The 22,607-nt window shown below is 59.6% G+C and overlaps 2 protein-coding genes across 45 annotated transcripts in view; one reads left to right on the top strand and one right to left on the bottom strand.

Moving 5' to 3' along the window:
- Positions 1-5,322, top strand: part of NRXN2 (neurexin 2) — a 107,873-nt gene extending 102,551 nt beyond the window's left edge. For 27 of the 44 annotated variants that reach the window (XM_070228845.1, XM_070228839.1, XM_070228838.1 and 24 more), the window contains one exon: positions 3,364-5,322. In XM_070228845.1, the coding sequence (XP_070084946.1) occupies positions 3,364-4,250 (887 nt within the window). In that variant the 3' untranslated portion in view covers positions 4,251-5,322. The remainder of the gene's footprint in view (positions 1-3,363) is intronic. The other 17 variants (XM_023654345.2, XM_070228857.1, XM_070228860.1 and 14 more) reach the window with 2 other exon arrangements.
- A 3,756-nt stretch (positions 5,323-9,078) lies between these two features.
- SLC22A12 (solute carrier family 22 member 12) lies at positions 9,079-18,566 on the bottom strand. The gene is given in 13 exon segments (XM_001489840.5): positions 9,079-9,901; positions 10,406-10,609; positions 10,857-10,963; positions 11,317-11,318; positions 11,471-11,685; positions 12,446-12,561; positions 12,730-12,830; positions 12,833-12,850; positions 15,325-15,335; positions 16,136-16,304; positions 16,356-16,534; positions 17,344-17,447; positions 18,165-18,566. Coding segments are annotated over 13 exon segments (1,692 nt in total). The 3' UTR covers positions 9,079-9,837.
- Positions 18,567-22,607: the final 4,041 nt, after the last annotated feature.

Raw genomic sequence — 22,607 nt, 5'->3', positions numbered from 1 at the left:
AGAACCAGCGAATTGGGGCAAATGGCCGTGAGGGGCTCGGGCTGGCCAGGATTTGCCTGTGGTCTGAGGCCTGAGGCCTCCATACACTGGAGTCTAGCTGGGGGTGAGTAAGAGGGTAGAGGGCGAAGGTCTGGGCCCCATCAGCCCGATCAGCCCCTCTGGGGCATGACGGGTCCTCAGCAAGGGCCTCCTGGTCGTACGCCCTAGGCCGGGCATTCCTCTGGGGCCCCAGCCTGGCCTGAGCCTGGCCTCTGAACCTGGCCTCTGAGCCTGGCGTGGCTCAGAGGAAATACATGATGAGTATTCCTCCTCTTCCCCTGGCCAAAACCCAAGGAGCCCCCGCTCTGTGCCTGGCCCAATGCTGGGCGCTAGGGAGACAGACACAGGGCCTCGGGCTTCCCTGGCAGTGAGTCCAAACTGGAAGTCTTCCTGGAAGAGGAGGTGTTTGGCTGGATTCGAATGCTGAGTGAGACATCAGCAGGGGGACAGTGTTCTGAATAGAAGGCAAAGATCAGGAAGAGGGTAAATGATACGGGCTAGCCGTGAGGACCCCAGAGCGCTCAGGGTCCATGCAGGCAGCAGAACCCTGCTGTGATTGGACCCAGGATGCCACCAGCTGAAGGGCTGCCAGCTCCTCCAGAGGGCTGAGGGCTGAGTTTGCCCCTTACCCAGGGACCAAGGTGCTGGGTCATCCTGGGTGGATCTGGCGCTCAGGTGGGGATGGGAGGACAAACTGTTCATCTGGAGGCTGGAGGTCCACGGGAGCCAGGCCTTGACCTCTCCCTGGGCCTGGAACCCAATACCTTAATTTTGTAGATGAGTAAACAGGCCCAGAGAGTGAAAGAAACTTGCCCATAGTCACACAGGAATTAATGACCCAACAGGTCTGTGGCCTCCCAGGTTAACATCCAAGCCAAGAGTCAAGCACCCTAGCAGGTTCCTGTAGGCATGGGGAGGATGAGCCAGGCCTTCCTGGGATCCTTGTGGGCCTCAGCCTTCCTCTGGCCTCCAAGAGCCACAGAAGGGACTCGACAGTCCATTTGTTCACCCAGCCTGACACCAACACCTGGTGACCTTGGCAAGTCCTGTCCACCCCAGGCCTCAGCATCCTCTTCGGTAAAAAGCTGGGGTTGGCTGGTCCCAGCTCCACAAAACATGCTTCTTTGCTCTTGGCTCGGTTTTTCAGTGTGGCTGAGCCCCTGGAGGGCCAGGTGCCCTGGGGCTTTACAAGCTGGGGTACAGGTGAACCCCTGCCCAGGGGGCAGTTGGAGCCTGATGGGAAGAGCAGCCTGAGCAACTCGGCAAGGCTGCAAGTTCAATGGCAAGATCTTGGCTGCAGCTGGCCAGTGTGGCCAAGGACGGCTCTGCCAGATTGCTGGAGCTTGTGGTCTGAAGGATCAGTAGAGGTGTCTGAACAGCAGCACAGAGACCGGAGGGCTTTGGGTGGGGGGAGCAGGAGAAGAGGAGCCAGGATGTGGTGGTGTCACGCGGCTGGCCTGGCTGCAGTGGGACAAGCGGGGCCTGGCAGTGGAGCCCTGGGATGTTTCCTGTGGAGGGGTAGGGGGCTTGTGGTGTGATCCGTGGAGACCACACCCTGCAGAGACCAGGGAGAAGCACTCAGACGGGGGAGGAGCTGTGCTGTGCTGGAGGGAGACTTAGAGAGGAACCCTCCAGCCCCCACCAGGCTCAGAGGTGCCCCTCCAAGAGGAGGCAGACCCCCCCCCCCACAACAACCAACCATCTAGAGCCAGGCTCCAGCTCCCTTCTGCCCTAGACCAGTGGGTTGCAGTACTTTGATTGGAGAGGGGACCCAGGAGGCTGATGGGAGTTGTAGTTGTTGACCCAGAGGCTGATGGGAATTGTGGTCCATACCGCTCCAAGGGCCAATGGGAGTTGTAGTTCTCACCCTTTGGGACTGATGGGAATTGCAGTTTCTGCCCAGGGGACCCCAGGTATCAGACCTGGGGAGGGAAGAGACCCACCCCCGCCCCAAAAGCCCCCCCCCCCCACTAGTTCTCCTGGGCCCTATATTAGCAAGTGCATCCTTCCCAGATGGCTGTGTATGTATTTTCTTTTCTTTTTTTGCTTTCTTCTTCTTTCCGTTGTTTTATTATTGTTTTAACAATAATAAGAGGGCCAGAGGCAGTCAAGCCCTGGCCAGGTCCTGGCGGCCCATGGGGGTTCTGGGGAGGGGGAGGGGGGAAGTCAGTGGGGGTCAGAGGTGGAGGGTGAAGAAAGTGAAAGTTGGGGATTTAGGGTTAGCTCAAGAAGCATATGTCCCTCACTCCCTGCCTCCGCCCCTCCCTGCCTCTACATGGCTTCTCACCACCCCTCCCAGAGTCCTATGGGACAGGACCCTCCTCCAGTGTGTCTGTGTCTTCTCTGCCACCTCTTCCTCATGGACCTCATCACCTCCCACCTTCTAATTCTCCTCTCTCCATGGCCAACCTGCAATTAGTCTTCAATGTCCCTTCCTATGACCATCCCCTGCCAAGTCCTCTCACCCATGTAGCAATTCCTACATGGCTCCCCCGTCATGTACCTCCTCCCCGAGCCCCCTTTCACACTGCTCCCTCCCTCCCCAACCCACACGCTGACACCAAGTGGTGGTAACAATTCCACCATGCCAGCCTGCACTGTGCAAATTTCAGCTTTGTGTTTAATGAGGGGGAGAGGGCACGAGTGAGGGAGGAGAGAGAGTATTCTGGAGGAAGCAAGATGTTCAGGGAGAAAAGAGTGAGGGAGGGAGATACCAAACAGATAGACAGAAAACGTTGTACGGAAAAGTTGTTTTTTCTTATTTTTTTCGGGAGAACCCGCTTACACAGCTCTGTTTGTAATTTTTTTCTTCATGCTAAAATCACACGGCCTATTTGTTGATGTAAGTTGCCTGAATTCCGTGGTATGCTATCTTCTTTTTTAAAAACAAAAGAAAAAAAAAAACCAAAAGCAAAAAAAGAGAAAAATCTAGAAAAAAACCCTAAAAGATATTGTTGTTAGGTTTGTTTAAATGCTGCTCTTGTATCTGTTTTTAAAGCCTTAAACCAGTAGAGATTTTTTTTTTCCGTTTCTTTTCCATTTCCTTTCTTTTCTGTTCCTTTTGGTTTCTTAAGACAAACAAAAGACCAAAACTCAGAGAGCCACAGAGCCCGTGCGTGGGGTGCCCAGGGCATCCGAGCCGCTGCCCGCTTAAAGCGCAGGGCTCCGGCCGGCTGGCGGGCGGGCCCGGCCCGCTCTAGTCTCCGCCAAAGCCAATTGGAACCGATTTGGGTGTGTGAGGCTGTTGTTTCTCTCTCTGTGCCGGCCGCCTGCGCCCCGGCCCGCGCTGACGCTCTCTCTTTTCTCTTCTGTCTCTTGTTCTAGGAGGAGAGTTAATATTGCCCATTATCACGGAGGACTCCTTAGACCCCCCTCCCGTGGCCACCCGATCCCCCTTCGTGCCCCCACCCCCCACCTTCTACCCCTTCCTCACGGGCGTGGGCGCCACCCAAGACACCCTGCCCCCGCCCGCGGCCCGCCGCCCGCCCGCCGGGGGCCCGTGCCAGGCCGAGCAGGACGACAGCGACTGCGAGGAGCCCATCGAGGCCTCGGGCTTCGCCTCCGGGGAGGTCTTTGACTCCAGCCTCCCCCCCACGGACGACGAGGACTTTTACACCACCTTTCCCCTGGTCACGGACCGCACCACCCTCCTCTCACCCCGCAAACCCGCTCCCCGGCCCAACCTCAGGACAGATGGGGCCACGGGCGCCCCCGGGGTGCTGCTAGCCCCCTCCGCCCCGGCCCCCAACCTGCCGGCGGGCAAAATGAACCACCGAGACCCGCTGCAGCCCCTGCTGGAGAACCCGCCCCTGGGGCCCGGGGCCCCCACGTCCTTCGAGCCGCGGAGGCCCCCTCCCCTGCGCCCCGGCGTGACCGCCGCCCCTGGCTTCCCCCATCTGCCCACAGCCAACCCCACGGGGCCCGGGGAGCGGGGCCCGCCGGGCGCAGTGGAGGTGATCCGGGAGTCCAGCAGCACCACTGGCATGGTGGTGGGCATCGTGGCGGCCGCGGCGCTCTGCATCCTCATCCTCCTCTACGCCATGTACAAGTACCGCAACCGCGACGAGGGCTCCTACCAGGTGGACCAGAGCCGAAACTACATCAGTAACTCGGCCCAGAGCAATGGGGCGGTGGTGAAAGAGAAGGCCCCGGCCGCCCCCAAGACGCCCAGCAAGGCCAAGAAGAACAAAGACAAGGAGTATTACGTCTGAGCCCCCCGGCACCGCGCCCCACTGCCAGCTGCCCCTCCCGGGAGGGCCCGGGAGGACGGGGCGGCCTTCTCCCTGCCGGGGCCTGGGGACCCGCTCACTCCCTGGCAGCCTCAGACTTCTCTCATGAAGAGGAAACGCAAAAAAAAAAAAAAAAAAAAAAAAAAAGGAAAAAAGAAAGAAAGAAAAGGAAAACCCCGTGCTCGTCCCCTTCCTCCTGCCGGCGGCGCGGCGGCGTCGGCAGCCCTGGGGCCGTCTGTCCCTCTCAGCTCTGCGCCCGCCTGGCAGGGCACGTGCTCACAGCCCTGGGTTGATTTATTTTTTTAAGGGGGGTAGTTTTATTTTGGTGGGGTTGGGCGGGAAGGAAGGCTGGGGATTTTGTAAAGTGTCCACTACGCGTCCTGTTAATTTTCCTCAAGTTTCCTTCTTCCTCCCTCTGGCCCTCCTGCCTTCCTTCTTTCTCTTCCCAGGCCCTCCAGGCCCCACCCCAGGCTTGCTGCGTCTCTCTGTCCCCACCCTCCCTCCCCACTCCTCCTTTCTGTGTGTGTCTGGTTTCTCCCTTCCTTTCCTCCCTTCGGGGTTCCAGAGTCGGTGGGAGAAGGGCTGGAGGGTGGGCGGGGCGGCCCGCGGTGGGCGGGGCTGGGCCGCCCTGACTCCGCCCACCGGGAGCAGACGCCCCCCGCCCCCCCCCCCGGAGCCGCCCTGGGAAGGGGCTCGGGCCTGGGGTGGCCGGTTCTGTCGTGTGCCGCCGGGCGACGTGCATTGACGGGGAAGCTGCTGGAGGAGCAGGGGTGGGGGGCGGGGGGAGGGGAAAGGCAAATGCAGATATATATTGAAGACAAATAATCCAGATCCCGCGAGCAGCAGCCTGTGGCACCCGCTGGGCGCGGGCAGCAGGGACGAGAGGGAGCGAGGCATCGCCCCGCGGACTGCTGGGGTCGCTTCTCTGCCCACGGGCTCCCTGCTCCCCCAGTTTTTTTTTTTTTTTTCTCTCTTTGTTAACAAATGTGTCTGAGTCTTGGAAAACACCCCAACCCCGGAAATGTGTGGGAAAAGAAAACAAAAACTTTCCAAATCCGATGGTCCTGTGCCGTTTGTTCCGGGCGGGTGCTTGTTAGGACATTGGCCCTGGCGCTGAACTGAGGTCTGGGCCCAAACTGGGTCCCAGGAGAGCTGGTAAGTAGCCCCCAAAGCTTTGGGTTGAGCATGGCTTTGGGCTCGTTGGGCGGCTTGGCTTTGTCTAACGCCAGTGTCCCCGCTGGGCTGAGGATGGGGGCAGGAAACAGCCCCCAGGTTTGTGGGCAATGACCTTGGCTTTTCAGGGCGCGGAGTATGACCGGAGGCAGGAGCGTCGTGTTGCGCCCTAGTGGCTAAGGAGGGCCTGCACCTCCTGGGGCTGCGTGTGCAGGGTGCTGGCCTTGCCGCAGCCCTCAGGGGAAGCAGGGTTATGCCCGGATGACAGGAGCTTCAGTGGCAAGTCCAAGGTCTCAAGGCAATCGGTGGCTGAGTCCACATTTGGCCCCAGTTCTGCCTGATTTCAGAGTCTCTGCTCCTTCTGCATCTCTAGGGGTTAGACCCCTCCCCCCCATCCACTCTGGCTGACTGTGGGCGGCTCCTGACACTGCAGGTGGACGTAGAGCTGGTTCGCGTCCTCCCCAGGGTTTGCTCCTTCTTGAAGATGCTAGACAGGCCCACATCCCAGACCCGCTGAGAGACAGGTCTGTATGGGTCAAGGCTCTCAGCTGCAAGGAGCAGACTCCAGGTGGGGGTTGTACATGAGGACCAAGTGTGCACGTGTCCTGGGAGAGCAGAGTGTGGGCGGGTCTGCCTGGCCATGTGGTGGTGGTGGATCCCCCATGCTGCTGGACGCATGAGACGCGACTCAGCCACGCTTCTGTCACTCAGGTCTCCTCTGTCTTCTGCTTGGTAGATCTTGTCTCCCCTTCCTGCCTCTGCTCTCTCGCGCCCTTGGCTTGTCATCACCCTTCACCGCCCGATTCTGCTTCCTGAGCTGCCATCTAAGGGTGGCTCATTCTTGCGGCATTTCCCAGTTCACTAACCTGGTCCATGTTTAGGCCTGGACACCTCCCAGGGCCCTTGGGCTCGATGCCTGCAGGAGCCCCGCCCAGGTGGGCCTCATCTCCCTCTCCTTTCCTCCATCCTGGGATAATGCTTTTGTCTTGGGACCCTCCCCACCATGGGGTGTGCCCCCAGAGGCCCTTAAGTGTCCTCCCCCAGAGTCCTATCATGGGTGAGAGACCGGTCCCCCAGCAGCCCCTATATGGATTTCCATGGCTTGGCCTCTCCTTGCCCTCCTGAACCAGCCACCTGGGGGAGGCGAGGGCCCTGCTTGGCCCCTGCTGCTCAGTCTTGGAGCCTGAGGTCGGCATCACTGAGGTCAGCTCTGACCCCTGTAGAAGCCTGGGGGAGGCCCTGAGCTGGGCTAGTCTCGCCAGGATTGTCCTTGTGCTGGCAATGGTCGTGCCCTTCGGTCTGCTGCTGCTGCTGTCTGTCTGAGGGGTGGAGACTTATTTGGGTTCCCCTGCCCCCATCACCACTAGCCAAGGAAAACAGAGACAGGCAGGCAGGAGTTCCTTGGTGTCAAGAAGGGAACATCCTTACTCCAGAAATTTCTAGGATGGCCAGTCTGTCAGAGTAGGGGGCCAGAAAGAGGGACAGTGCAGGGGTTGGAAGGCTGGGCCCCAGTCTTGCTCATTGCCGTGTGGCTGTGGCTCTGCGTGTTCTCCTCTCTGCAGAAGGAGGAGAAGAGCTCCCGTCACTCAAGGGCTTGGTTTAAGAGGAAAGATTCCCGGACTCTGCCATTGACTCAGTTTACCCATCTTTAAGAGATGGTCACCTTGGTCTCAGCTCCTTCGTCCTGTGCATCTGATGTTGAACTTAGTATCTGGACCTGAGCTGGGGCTGCTTGGCATCTGGCTGGCCTGGCGGTGACCCCCCAGGAGAGTCCAACCAGCCTCTGGGGGTGGCTGAAATTTCAAGCACCCCGCTCCCTGACAGTTGATACATGCAAGGATGTGTCAGGAGATTCCACCTGGGGTTGGGGACCAAGGACAGGGGTTGGAGAAGAAACTTGCAGTGAAAATCTGGTTGATGCCTTTGACCTCGAAGACGTGCCCTGGCCACGCAAACCCCCAAGGGAGAGGGCACGAGCTCAGCCAGTGCTGGGGCTCTCATGGGAGCTCAGCCCTCTCCTGAGGGTACATAGGGAGCCCGTGGTACCCCGCACTGCCCCTCTACACACCCTGTCCTGGGTGAGCTGCGGCCCTGGCTGGAGGCAGGAGAATGGTCAAGTGGTCCTGAGCCACTTTCCTGTCCTCACTGCCTGAGGCCTCTACCTCAATGTGGTTGACGGGCTCTTCTTTCCCACACCGAGTTCCCTTGGCTCCTCCAGTGCGGGGTGCCCCAGCGGCTTCTGGGGTCAGGAGCCCCCTCTGGTGAGCCTCAGAGGACAGAGCATGTCCCAAGCAGAAGCCTGCCATTTGGGTGGCACACCCAGCTGGAGCACCCACAGCTGCTGCTGGGGAGGCCCCTTCTCCCTGTGCAGGGCGCCCACTTGGCCACGGTGATGACAGTCACTCCCCAGCAGCCCCAGAGAGGCAGGGCCCTGGGACCTCTCAGCTTCCAGGTCCCGTTAAGTGAGGGGTGACAGTTTGGACGCAAGTAGGCCCTGGGGTGTGGAAGACCATGACCACCTGGAGGGACCAGGAGCAGGACCACTCTGATTGTGGGCCGAGGGACAGCTCTGACCACTTGGTGAGCTGGAGGACACCCCAGGGGACAGGAGGAGCCGTCTCCCACCAGTCCTAGGTTCTGTCTTCTGGAAGCTTCTGGACACCCTGGGGCCCCAAGAGTGCTGAGCAAGGGAAAGGAAGGCAGCTGGGCAGCAGACAGGCAAGACGAAGTCCACGGCCAGCTGGGACAACCTCGCCTTCGGGCATCTTTACAAACATAATCCCTGCCCCCACCCCTTTGTCCTGGTGATCTTCACTGAGGGGCGGCCACAGGCGGATGGCTGAAAGATGTGACCCCCCCCAGATGCCCAGGGGCTGCAGCTGGTAAGACCCGGCCAGGGAGTGACCCCATTTCCCAGAAGCAAGGAGCCACTTTCTGGTTCCCATTGACCTGTTCGTGTGTGTGCATGCACATGTGTACACATCACTGATGAGCGTATGTGTGTATGTGGAGGGGCACAGCCCGCCACGGAGGTGCCTGGAAGAAGTGACACAGGCACAGGTGGACCAGAGACCACCTGAGCAGAGCTCCGGGGAGGCTCAGCAGAGAGGAGCAGGTAGGGACCCCACTGGGCAGCACACAGCTCCTGCTGCCCCCAAGTCTGTGTCACCCGGGGTGGGGGAACTCTGGTCCACCCCTTTCTGCCTGAGCCCTTGCCCTCAGTTTCCTCATGAGGGGTGCCAGTGGACCCTGTGGGGTCCCGGCTGGTTCTGAAGGGGAGGTCCCTGCCCTGGATTGTGAGGCCTGAGGGCAGGTTGGGGTTCTGTGGCCAGAGCTGGGCTCTGGAGACCTACAGCCCTGATTCTGCCCCTCCTAGCTGTGTCACGAGTGGTCAGTTTCTCTGAGCCTCAGTTTCCCCATCCGTAAAATGGGGCCCATCTACCTTGAAGGATTTAGGGACAGATGAACTGAGATGTTGCCTTGACGTGTCCAGCACAGGGCCTGACCCCCAACAGGGGCTGGAAAGGGCCACCATTGCCGCCTGGCACTCGGGGCAGGAAAGCTGGCCTAGGAAAGGGCCACCTCGGTGGGGACTCCTCAACCCAAGCAGACCCTCGGGGCTCATCACCAGAGTCAGTGAGGGGCAGTTCCTTTATTCATTGTCTCATCTCCCTTGTGCCGATGCCCCTCTGGCCCGGGAGCTGGGGACATGGGGGAAGCGGACCACCCCAACCCTCTGGGAACTCATGGGCTGGCGGGTGGGGGAAGGGTGTGTGGCCCAGTGGTGGGTCAGCATTTCACTAGGGCCTCAGGCTGGGACCTGGGCCCCTGGGAGGAGACCACTGCCCTGCGTCTGGGAGGCTGAGTGGGAGTTTGTCAGGAAGGGAAGGTGGCAGGGTGATTCCTGGCAGAAGACATGGCTGGGCAGGAGTGACCATGTGGCTGGAGTGTAGAGAGGGGTGGAGAGAGGTCTGAGCCGCCTTTGGGGTGAAGCTGAGGAGCCGAGACTCCATCGCTGGTACGGAGCCTTTGAAGTAGAGCGAGAAGCTGGGGCAGTTTTGACCGTGGGTGATGGCAGCCTCTGAGCTCCGGGGCAGGGAGCCGCAAGGAGGGGAGCATGGGGTCGACAGGCCAGTCCCTCCCCCAAACCTGTCCCCTCTCCTGTTTGTAGCCAGAGGGAGGGTTGGGTGACTGCACACCAGGCAGCCTCCTGCCAATCAAAGCATCCTTTGCCCCTTGTGTGTTGAAGGTGGCTCCTCAGACAGTGAGAGAGGCTGGGCTGGGCTGGAGAGGCAGCCCTGGGGCCCTCTGGAAATCGAGGCCTTTGCTCTCCTTCTACCTTCTGGAGAGGAGGGAAGCTTCTTCCCATGGTTCCATTGCAGGCTTCCCAGGAGGCTTAAAAATGGGTGGATTTCAGGACAGGGTGCCTCCGGGTGTTGCATGTCGCCTTCTTCACCGCCCTGTTCCGGAAGACACGGAGGGGTTGTGTCTCACAGGCGCAGAGTGTCCATCCTGAGGACTCAGGAGATACGGCTGCCCCACTCTCGGGGGCCCAGGACTGAGCTCCCTGAGCACATGATGGAGGGTGGGAGGGAGTGTGGGTGGGCAGTGACAGCCTCGATAGCCATCTGGGGGTTAGTAGAGTCTGGGGCCTGTGAGGACCCCCCAACAGCAGCCATCACACCCTCGGCTCTCCCCATTATAACAGCTATACACCCCCTTCCCCTTGACCTCTCTTGAGGGGGAGCTGAGGTCGCTGCGCTATTTGGGCCTCCAGTGGCAGAATGAAGAACAGAGGACCAAGACCACACTGTCAGCCAGGAAACTCACCCTCCCAAAGATGTGCTCTGTGAGTCTGGGCAGATCCTATCTGTCTCTGGGCCTCTGCTTCTCCCTCTGTCCAGTGACGGGGGTGGGTGCCAGGTCCGCCCCGTGCTCGGTTCTCTGGAGGTGGGTTCACTCACTGGTTCTGCACGTCTTGGATGGTGTCAGGCAGCGGCAGGTTCTGAGTCTCCGGCAGCAGCAGGGCAGCCAGGCCGCTGAGCACCGACACCAGCCCGTACAACAGCAGGGGCAGCGAGGGGCTCTGTACAGCCAGCAGCCGGACCAGAGGCCCCGGGATGCCTCCCATTCGGCCCGCCACCTGGCCCAGCCCCACTGCGGTCATCCTGCCGGCACAGACACACCAGTGAGGGGCTGCTCTGCCTGCCCACAGCCTGGACCTCTCACTCTGGCCCAGCCCTGCTCTGCCGAGGGAGGCACAGTGGGTCAGGCTGGGCCAGGACGCACCTGGGCAGCCGCAAGACCACATGAAAGAGAGAGTCACGACGCGAACATCAGGCTGGGGGAAGGCCACCCCCACACCGCCCTCCCAGCCCAGGGCTCCCCTCTCCTCAGGTCCAGGCACGGCCTCACCTGAGCATGGTGGGGAAGAGCTCGCCAGTGTAGACGATGGTGCAGGTGTAGGCAGACCCTACCCCGCCGAGCCCCAGCGCGGCCAGGGCTGAGCGCAGGTCCCATAGCTGTGGACAGAGACAGGGTTAGCAAGATTGTTGGCAGGGGCCCAGGGTCAGAGGGGGGCTCTCTCCCTGACCCTCCAAATGTCTATGAGTCAGTTCCACTTGGGTATACCCAGACCTCACACACGTACTGTGTCCTAAGTGACGTCATGGCCACATTCCCTGTCCCCCGGATCTGCTCCACACCCAGGCATCCTGAGCTGGACCCTGGGGTCCTCCTGACCCTCTGCGTTTCCCTGTCCTCCACTCTCCACTTGCAGACCATCAGTGAGTTCTTATTTCCTCTCCACGATTGTTCACGATGCCACACTCTCCATCCATCCAAGCTCCTCTTGCCGAGTGCAGGCCCCCGCCACCTCTCCTAGACGCCCGGCAGCCTCCTTCCTAACTGGGCCCTGCTCTAGCCCAGCACCCTCTGAGGTGGGGGCCAGGGCTTTCTGTTCCTGGCTCAGGCCCCCCAGGTAGCGAGCCTCTGGCCACAGCCGTGTGCACCCTGGCCCGCCCACTCACCGTGGGGCACCAGCATGTTGGCCAGGATGCAAAGCCCTGCCAGCACCAGTGACGCCGCCTGCACGGGTCTGCAGCCCAGATGGCTCAGCAGCAGCAGGGTGCCGATCTTGGCCAGGATGTCCACAACCCCGATGAAGAACTGGAGCAGGAAGACATCGCCGCCCAGGGCCTGCAGGGCCAGGGCCAGGCCGTAGAAGGTGAAGCCTGTGCTGAACCTGGGGGTGGGGGAGGTGGAGTCAGGCTGGGGAGTGGGCAACTCACTTACTTGTTTGTTCTCACACTCATTTCCACCCTCTCCTGCCGACTCTGTGGCGGGGTGTGGTCTCTGTAGACTACATTTCCCACGTTCCCTTGCAATGCCACTCCTCATTAGGTTGGGCCAACGGGAGGCACTGGTGAGAAGCTGGAGGCAGGACCAGGGGAGAAGCAGGGGTATTCCTCCCTCCCTCTGTCTGAGTGTCATGTCTGGCAGTGACTGTGTCCCCTGCAGGGCTCCAGCTTCCACTGAGCAGGCCCTCCCTCCTGTGGCCTCGGTGGTTTCAGTCCTTGCTGGGTGGCCGTGGCTCCTGGGCTCTGACAATATCCCTCCTTCCTCCCTGGTCCCTCCAAACTAGGGTGGACGTGTGTTTCTGCCACTGAGTTCTCTGATTCCCTCCTCCGCCTCTTGGGCTCTTTAGCTCTCCTGGTGCCTTTGTTATGAATCCTCCTAATTAATCTCTTCCATCGACTGTGCCCTACCTGAGCCCGCCTGGCCTGGGATGTGCCCTGTTGGGAGCCTGACTGACAGAGGGGAAGTGCCAGTGCTGCCGGCCTTGTCCTGGAGGTGCTCTCAGGGCAAGGGGACCAACAGAGAGCCAGTAGAGGCTCCCTGGCTAGATGTCAGCCAGAGCCCTGATTCCAGGTTACCCGGCTGCCCCGAGGGTGCCAGAGGCAGAGTCTGGGGCCCAAGCAGGGTGGAGGTCGAAGGGCATCTACCAGCACAGAGTGGAGACACAGATCCCGAGGCCCAGTCCAGGCGTGCAGAGCAGGGTGCCCAGGCTGGCAGGACCCTGGCTGGCGCTCAGCTCCTCCTGCATGGCTGAGAGCAAGACCTGGGGGCAGCAGCGGTGGGGAGATGTCAGCACTGGGGGCACCAGGCAGGCCCTCCGCCCCACCCAAGACCCTCATCCTGGGAGGCCGGGGCCCTTGGTCGGTCTCCCAGGGGCCCTGTGCGGGGACAGGAGAGGGTTTGAGGGTCGAGCCCTGGGGGAAGGCCTGGCCTCGCCTCACTTCGGCGTCAGCGCGTCCCCCGCTGCCCTCTTCCCCTTGATGGCAACAACCCTCTGCAGCTCCCGCAGGCCCTGCTCCAGCCTGCCTGTGACAGCAGCCATCGTGCACACTCTGCGGGGGGCGAGGGAGGAATGTGGAGTGGCCCCCAGGGCTGGCCTGCATGAGCCTCACTGCCCCTCTGTCCCCCTCCGCACAAGGGAGTGGCCTCACTGGTGCCCCCAGGCCCCAGGCTCAGGCGGCTGAGGTCAGTGGGTGGGCAGTGAGGGGCACTATGGCGTGTGGCAGCCATGCCATCTCAGATGCCTTCCTTCCCCCGAGGCCCCCCTTCCTGCCTCCTCCCTCCTTTGAGTGGGGGTTGGGATCTCTGTTCTCTCCTTCCTGCCTCCCTCCTGACCCCATGGCCCTCCTTCTGCCTCACGCGGGGACCAGGCCTGGGTGAGCCTGTGTGCAGTACGGACCCCTCAGTGGCTACAGGATCATAGTCCCAAGCTCACAATAGGCTACCAGCCCGCCAGGGTCCCCCACTGTGCAGCACCTCCCCGATGTCACAGTGTCACACGGTTTTCCTGTTCACCTCCACGGCCGCGCCTTCCTGCCCTAGCTGGCTCCTCCGTGCAAACAACTTCATACCCACCCGGGGGGCTCAGGCCTGGGGCTGGTCTCTGGTCCTGACATCACCAGCCCCCTCCACCTGCGCCCAGTCAGTCACCGATTCCCGTCACCTCTGGCGCCCCTTGCAGCCGACCAGCCCTGCAGCCCTTGCCTCACTTTTGGCCCTTTCGCCCACACCAGGACAACAGCTGCCACCTCGTGGATGCCAGTCCGCCCCACGCATCCCAGCTCCCCCTCCACATGGCAGGACCCCGTCCCTAACGCTAACCTGGCTCCATGGCCCTCGGCATCAAGCCCAGACCCCCTGCACCGTCCGGCCCAGCCGCTGAGTCCCCTGTAGTGCCCGGCACTCTGCATGTGCTCCTGCCCCCAGGCCTTTGCTCACGCAGGCCCCCCAGCCAGAGAGCCTTCCCCTGTGAGCAGCAGCCAGGGGCGGGGCTGCCTGCTCCACACCCACTCTGAGGTCCTTCAGGGTGTGCAGAACAGGGCGGAGAAGGGGGACTCAAAGTGCACATCAGAGGAAGAGTTGACCAGAGCCCGTGAGCTGCTGGACTTGGAGTGGGGCCGGTGAGGGGGAGGGTGGTGTCACGGCGCCACTGACTCCAGTGCCTGGGGGTGGGGGCTGCTCCCAACGGTGAGGAAGCCTTGGGAAGGAGACGTTAGGTCTGTGATGCCGAGCCAGCAATAACGGAGATGTCCCACAGACAGTTGGAAACACGAGGCTGGAGGCCGGGGAGGGGTCAGACTGAAGAGGGGACTGAGGTTTGCAGCATTTGGAGGGAGTCAGAGCTGGGGCCACAGGCGAGGTCCTTTGGGGACAGAGCATCCCCGCTGTGTGCTGCAGGGGCCGAGCAAGGTGGGAGCCAAGCGATGGTGGCAGGGTTATAGGTGGGTGAAGCCCGATTGGGGTGGGTTCAAGGAGACTGCGAGGGAAGAAGTGGGGACGGCCTGTGCAGACACTTCTCAGGAAGAGAAATTGGTTTTTAAGAGAAGCTGGCAGGAGTTCAAGGGGCAGAGGGGCCCCAGCCTCAGATGCTCACATCCCTGCTATTCGTCAGTCCCTAAGCATGGCTTGTGGTGCCGTCATGTATGGCATTTCCTGTGAGCTCCACACAGGCAGTGACCCTGTCTCATTGCTGTCACACTCAGCATCAGCCAATGCCCTGCACACGGTGGGCGCTCAGTGGTTATTTGTTGAAGTGAGGAAGTAGTGAGCGAGTGTGGGCACTCACACAGCACCTGGGTGGGGTGTCTGCCAAGAAAAGTGAGGTTCAGGCCCATGAGCCAGCATCAGGGTTAAGAGCCGGGAGGGGTGCCGCGGAATCTGCACCACCAACCTTCACCTTCCACCCTCCACCCTGTTGCTTTGGGGTCCATCTGCCATCCCAGAAGGCCACCTGTCACGCAGGATTGCCTCCTCTCAGAGCCACTGCATGAGATGTAATTGGAAAGTGACTGCAAATTACTTTTAAAGCCTTCATTTTAAGAGCTTTTCTGCTCTGAGCTGTTGGGCTGGGAGAGATTCGTGGAGCCAGCTTTCCTCCTAGTGTGGGTGCCGGCACCCCGTCCTCCCCTGGGCCTCTGCTGTGCTCCCTTGTCCCATGGCCTCAACGGCCAAGTGACTACTAAGTGCTGTGCCTGTGTGTGAATGAACCAAGCTCAGCCCTGCCTTGAAGGGCCCCATCCATCCATCCATCCATCCATCCACTCACCTACTCATCTACTCATCCATCCATCCATCCATCCATCCACTCATCTACTCATCCATCCATCCATCCACTCATCTACTCATCCATCCATCCATCCATCCACTCATCTACTCATCCATCCATCCATCCATCCACTCATCTGCTCATCCATCCATCCATCCACTCATCTACCCATCCATCCATCCATCCATCTATCCATCCATCCATCCATCCATCCAACCATCCAACCATCCATCTATCTATCTATCTATCTATCTATCTAACTAGCCATCCACCTACCCACTCATTCATCCACCCAGCCACCCACCCACCCACTCACCCATCCATCCATCCACCCATCCACTCACTCATCTATCTATCTATTATCTATCTATCCATTCACCTACCCATCCACTCATCTATCTATCTACCTATCATCTATCCATCCAGACATCCATCCAACAAATATTTACTCTATACCTACAATGTGCCAGGCACTTGGCAAGGGCCATGCCTGGTTTATTTAAGGGCTGTGCAGACATTTCCTAACTTGCCATATCTGTCAGTTCTGTCTAGGGGACCAGGGGTTCCCTCTGACCACTGGGTCATGGTCCCAGTTCTTTAGTAACAATGTCAGTATGTACGGCCGACTGTGGCTGTGTGTGCTGGGAGTGGGGTGTGTGTGTGTGTGTGTGTGTGTGTGTGTGTGTTGTATCTTTGCATCCCACCTCACAGCCTGGCCTATGCTGCCACACCTGGCACAGAGGAGGGGCTCAGAAAATGTGTCTGGAGGCACACCTGCCAAAGCAAGTAGCGACAGGAGAGGAGAAAGGACCAAGAGGTGACAGGACGGAATGGGGAGGGAGAAGGACGAATAAGGGAGAGGGAGGGACCTGGGAGGAGCAGGGAAGGAGAAGCGTCTCTGGCATTTGCACCCTGGGTTGGAGTGTGGCGGGCTTGTGGCCACCCGCTGTGCCAGGCTCCCAGGGTTCCTCTCCCGCCCTGTTCCCCTGGCCTCCCACATCCCCAGCCTCTGCCCCCAGGGTGGAGGGTGGGCAGGGTCTCCTCTGAGGAGGGGGATGGAGGTGGCACCCACCAGGAGTACACAAAGCAGAGGAAGAAGGGGGCAGACAGCACCAGCTGCAGCGGCACCCTATCACGCACACCGCAGGCCACGGGGGCCACGAGGACCTGGCCGAAGCTGAAGCCCAGGGCATTCACAGTCACTGTCGAGGCTCAGGCCTGCATCGATGTCCACTCCATCACTGCAAGGAGAGTGCGCGGGTCAGCCGGGAGCCTGCACGAGCCTCGCCCACACGGCCCCGGCTCGGGGGCGCCTACGAGGGTGGCAGTGTTCATCATGACGCTCGCCGTGGCAAAGGCCACCAGGAAGCGGAACAGGCAGTACACAGGGAACGTGGGAGCGAAGGCAGCAGCAGTGCCCAACACGGCCATCTGAAGGTAGCTCCAGGTCAGCAGCGGCCTGCGCCCAAGCCTGCGCACACACACACAGGAGGGTGTGGGTCCGTGGCGTGCCATGGCGTCAGCCACGGGGCTCTGGACCACCCGAACCACCTCGTGTTGCCCACTGAGCAGAGGTGGATGCCAAAGCGATACCCGGGGCCAGACCCACGTTCCTCATCCATGGAGGGCTCCTGAGCACAGACAGAGTCCTCATGGCCCAGGTGGGCATGAAGGTTCTCTCAACAGGAAATGAGCTCCCTGTCTTCAGGAGTACTCAAGCAGTGGCTGAAGGCAGGCATGTGGCTGAGCAGGTTTGAGCAGTAAATTTTCTTTTTTGAGGAAGATTAGCCCTGAGCTAACATCTGCTGCCAATCCTCCTCTTTTTGCTGAGGAAGACTGGCCCTGAGCTCACATCCGTGCCCATCTCCCTCTACTTTGTATGTGGGACGCCTGCCACAGCATGGCTTGCCAAGCAGTGCCGTGTCCGCACCCGGGATCTGAACCAGCAAACCCCGGGCCACCAAAGTGGAACGTGCGCACTTAGCCGCTGTGCCACCGGGCTGCTCCATGAGCAGTGAATGTTTGATTAGAACAATGACCTTCCACAAGCATAGAGGAAGAGTCGGGGAAACCAAGGCCCAGAGAGGGTATGAGCCTTGCTCAGCAGCACAGCCGAAGGGTGTCAGGAGCGAGATGCACACACAGGCGTTCCGACTGCAAGCAGAGAGCTTTCTCCTCAGACGTGGCTGCGAGAGACCAGCTCGGGGCCAGTCAGGGCTGGGGGCAGGAGAGCAGGGGCAGTGAGGGAAAACGGGGCCTGCCTGGCCCGGGGGTACTCACCTGTTGGAGACTTGCCCACACACGGCAGCTCCCACGAGGATCCCAGCCAAGTAGATGGACTGGGACACGGGCTTCAGGGCCTGCGAGTCGCACACCAGGTCCCACTGGTGGGAGAGGAGAGCCAGGTAGGAGGGGCAGAGAGCGATGGGAAGGCTCCTGGGAGCCGGGGATGGGTGTCCAGCCCCATGACCTGTAGGGCCATAGGGCAGGGCCCTGTGGGATGGCGAGGGCTGTCACCCCTGCCCAAGCCCCTCCATGGCTCCCTGTTGCCCTCTCTAGCCTCACGCCCTCCCCTGCCTCGCCCACTCAGCAGCAGCCGCCGGGAGCTGGCACCTCCTCCCCACCCCCGAGACCCAGGCCGCTTCCTTCTGGTTCTTTCCAGAGAGGCCCCTTCTCGCTGACTGGGATGGCTGCCCCTCCCGCTTCCCCAGATTTGTCTGACGTGCCTCCTGCAGTGGCCTCTGGGAATACAGTGACTCTTCTCCGAGTCCCCCTGTGACAGGCAGTGGAAATGGGGTCCTGGAGCTGCCTGAGTCACAGCTCGTCAGTGGCAGCAGGGCTCACTTGGGTGTCCAGGGCGCCCATTCTTGGTGCTGCCCCCTCTCCCACGAGCCCAGGGCTGATGTCTGTCTGTAGGCTGATTCCTGCCACCAGCACCCCTGTGGGGCCATGTGGCCCAGGAGGGGCAGGAAACCCACGAGAATGAGGCCTGAGGAGGGTCCCTCCTGGGCCTGGACTATTTTGAGTCCAGCCAACTGTGAGCTGTGACTTTGGCCTCTAAGCTGCCAGGACCTGGGGAGGGTGTCAGGGGAGGCCCTTACCTCGGCCACGATGGTGGAGGTGAAGATGCTGAGGTCACAGACCCAGCCGTCCACGCATGGCTCCGTGGCGGCCTCGCTCCAGTTGGTGGCCGTGGTGTTGGGGTCCAGGAACTGCCACTGTGGGTGGCGGAAGCGGCGACACTGGTGGGGCCCCTGGTTGGGGCCCGGTGGGATGGAGACGGTCAGGAGGGCCTCAGGGCCCAGGGCGCCGGGGGCACTGGCCTGGGCAGTCCTGTTGTCCAGGAGGGGCACCCAGCAGCGATGGCTGGGCACGGCGGCCGAGAAGTTCTCCACTATGTTGTGAGTGGTGAGCCACACGATGGGGACCACCAGGGCTACCGTCTGGAGAACCTGGAACCTGCCCAGGCCGCCCACTCGGTCCAGGAGTTCAGAAAAGGCCATGGAGCCCGCCCAGGGGGCCCAGTGGAGGTGCCCGCTTCACAGAGGCCGGCCCAGGGCCAACGGACCCAGGCGAGGGGCCTGTTTCCCCCGCGGCAACACCTGCTGTGCCAGCCGGGCAGCCTGGGGCATGGCAGCAGCCCCCGGCGTCGCTGACTCGGGGCCGGGGATCTCTCAGCACCCACCCGGCAGCCGTCACTCGGGGTGGCTCCGACTGGGACCAGAGGCTTCGAGCTGTGACCCTAAAGCCACCAGCCTCTCCCCAGAGATGCAGCTGCCCCTGGAACTCCGGGAAAAGCTGAATTTGGGAAATGGGGAGAGCGGAGACTGAAGTCACCCAGATGAATTAAACTGTGACCAGGTGGCACTTAACGGCAGAGGGGTTAGTAATCATTGTCTCAGTCAGTTTAACCCGGCTCGGAGGGCGACTCAAATGTGAGAGGGCAGCTGCTCCTGCCCTGTGTGGGCTGGGAGCCTGGCAAGGAGCGGCCCGATCTTTGTCGATGGGGGGGATCTGGGCTCTGCCCTGGGACTCTGTGGGGCTGCTGCCACCCCTCAGTGCCCTTGCCTGGCTCGCAGGGTGGCTGTGCCCACGCCGTGAGCTGACCCAGGAGACGCACCCCCCGGGGATCCTCGTAACTCGGGGGCTGGTATGAGTCTGGAGCGACATCCCGAGCACTGTGAGGCCCGCGTCACCAGCAGCCATCGGACCCCACGCCTCCCAGCTCCAGCCCACGGCCCCTCACTCCTATCGCCTGCTGTCACCCTGTCACCCTCTCCTGAGCCCTCGATGGGGCTTCCCAACGTCACCAGACACCCTGCGGGCTCCTCAAGCTCGTTGAACCCAAAGCCACCCCCAGATCTCTGTCCCTCCCCACATCCACTCCCGAATTCAGTGTCTCATTTCATGCCTCCTGCTCCCCGCCTCCCCATCCCGCCAGTGGCCAAGCCCTACTCGTTGCTTCTCCCCACTCCCTCTCCGCAGCCATCCCTTCCCTGCACCTCCTCTGCTCCTGCCCCTTCAACCTGTCACCCAACTGCAAATCTCTCCTGTCGAATCTGTTTAAAAGCCGGGGAGCTGCCTCTCAGCAGCTGGCCGATGCCTCCCATGGCCGGGCTGGGGCCGGGGGGGAAGCAATGCATGCTGGGTAGGGGCGGTCAAGAAAGATTGAACCAGGGCCAAGAGAGTCCCCCTTGGTTGTGACAGTTAATTCTCCAGGCTGAAGGGCCAGAGACCACGAAGCAGCAGAAAAGACCACACTGGATGAACGTGTGTGCAGGAGTGTGTGCGTATGTGTGTGCGTGTATGTGTAACATGTGGCAGGTAGACGGTGGGCAATGGAGCAATGATGGCAACCCGGCCATTTGTACTCACGTGCTTTGGGCACAAGGCCGCCCATTTTAGGAATAACTGCCCTCCCACCTGCTTCTTTTTGTCCTTCCCGCTGCCTATCCACATAGCTCACCAAGGACAACCTCTTCACCTCCCTGGCCTCTGTGCCCCGACTCACCCACCACTTCCCGCATGCACCCTGTGCTGGCTCCCCCAGCCTGGAATGCTCACCCTTGGGCTGCATCCTGCTTGCACTGCAAGCGCCTCCTCCTCCAGGAGGCTCTCCTTGCTTATTCCTGCCTCTACCAGGGGCTCAAAGGCAGCAGTGGAACCCTGCCTTCATACTACCCTGCACCCTTCTGCTACTGTCCAGCTGGTCTCCTTTCCAGCCAATTCCTGGAGGGCAGGGACCCTTCTTTAGAGCATCTTTGGAACCCATTGCTCATTTGGACAGCAAATGAAGGTTCCATGAAGATTTGCTTCAGCTGGTTTTAAAAATAGCTTCTATTTTTTTTTTTTCTGATTATAAAATGAATGTACACACCTTCCAAAAAATTCAGAAAATATTGAAAGGTGTAAAGAAAACAAAAATCTCTCCGGAACTCCTAAACCAGCCCGTGATCACCACTATCAGCAGCTTGGTGTCATACTTCTAGACTCTGGGTCACGGGTACGTTCAGCTTCATCAGCCCGGGCTACAAACTGAGCTTAACACGTCTTTTTGTGAAATCCAAGCAAAAAGCCTCTGACTTTTACCTAGTGATTCTAACCTGTTCACGTTTATTGGGATTAGTGTCATGTTTGGACTTATGATATGTTTTCTTTTATACCATAATTTCCCTTTAAATCCATGTTTCCTGGTTCCTATTTTCTATGGAATCTATTGCATTTTCTTGCTCTATTTTTCTTCTGTCTTGTTTCATCAATGGTACATTTTATTTCTGTTAGCCTTATCTTTGAGCATACAAACTAGGAGCTATCTTATACCATCTCCTCTCTTCAAACTCCCCCCTCCTTCTGTATCCTCTCTCAATAGATGTCCTGTCTCCTTATTTCGCTAAGAAAATAGAAGCCATCGGAAGCCAACAGTCTAATTCTCTCACCAGCCCACCTGCCTTGGTGCCCACATTCTGCCTTCCATCTTGCCACTGTAGATGCCCTACATGGTCCCTCTCGTCACAGTGAACCCCTCACTGTGTGCCCTGCAGCCCATCCCTCCACCTGCTCAGGTCTCCCCTCTGTCTTTGGCGTCTATCTTCCCCTCCCTACTGCATACGTCCCATCAATATACAAACTGGCTGGGTTTTTTTCTTCAATCCTCAAAAAAGCCCCCCTCTCTTTCAACCCCTCTGCTCTCTCCAGCTGCCCTTTCCTGCTTCTGTTTACAGTACAATTCCACAAAAGCCCTATCGACACTCAGTTCCAATGTCTCTCTTCTCATTCTTTTCTGGGTTCATTCCCATCGAGTTTTTTGCCCTGTCACTCCACCGCCACCAGTGACGTCCCCGCTGCTGAGTCCAGTGGCTTTTTCCGTCCTCATCCTACTTGGGCTGTCACAGCCTCTTGCCCTTCTCCTTCCATAAGACTTTCTCCCCTGGGACTCCAGGGCCCACCCGGCACCAGCCGCTTCTCAGTCCCTTTTTCTGGTTCTTTCTCTGCCCTCTTACTGCCGAGGCGCACGGGGCTCAGTCCTTGGTCCTCTTCTTTCTCTGTCTTCCCTGTCTTTGGGACAACTCGCATCTTCCAGGACCTCTTCTCCGAATGCTAGACTTTAACCCAACCCCTTAATTTTAGGGGCCTATTGAAATGACTTTCTAGGCCCAAGATGGGACCACTCCGCCATGTTGGCAAAGCGAAACTTATACAATAGTGTTCCTGTCAGCGCTCTGTGTGACCAGAAATGCGGTCTGTCCAGCCAGCCAATCCCCAAACGCCAAGCCAGCTCCAGGCTCTCTACTTATTTCCTTGTTCCTTCTCCCCCGAATCAAGGGTGACTGTGTGGCCCCAGCCAACAGCTCCTTTCTGTTTTTCTCCTCCTTGTTCTTGAGTCTTTATCCTATGGAAGCTTCCAGCCTCTGCCCCGTTTTGTAATTCTCCCGGTGGAGGCTGTCTCCTTCATGAAGTATTAAAGTTTGTTTACATCACCTCAACTGTCTTCTTTAATCACTTGTTAACGGTTTTTGGAGACAAGGATGGGATCTCAAGCTGACCGCTAACGGTCTGCGGGACGATGAGACGCACAGGTGAGGTGCGCACTGAATCCTCTGAGTTCGCCGTCCCCTTGTCATCACCGAGGGCCGTGGGCGAGCCACTCACCCTCGCGTCTCAGCTCCGCCCCCTTGTGTGTGGCTCTCTGACCGAAACAAACTTTATTAAAAAAACAAAGCAAGGGGCCAGCCCGGTGGTGTAGTGGTTAAGTTCGCACGCTCTACTTCGGCCTCCTGGGGTTTGCAGGTTCAGATCCTGGGCACAGACCTACACACTGCTCATCCAGTCATGCGGTGGTGGTGTCCTACATAAAATAGAGGAAGATTGGCAACAGATGTTAGCTCAGGGCCAATCTTCCTCACACACACACAAGAAAAATACCCACAAAAACATATATATATGTGTTCATCAACATGGTTGTGTTTTGGACCTGGTGATGCACTGTGGACTTTCCGGCGGAATTGTGCTGTGGGTTTTTTGTGATTCCTCCCAGCCCCCGATGT

This window comes from Equus caballus, chromosome 12 (genome assembly GCF_041296265.1).
Source record: "Equus caballus isolate H_3958 breed thoroughbred chromosome 12, TB-T2T, whole genome shotgun sequence".
NCBI lineage: Eukaryota > Metazoa > Chordata > Mammalia > Perissodactyla > Equidae > Equus > Equus caballus.
Note: the sequence above shows the minus strand (reverse complement) of the source record. Positions and strands in the feature narration are given on the sequence as shown.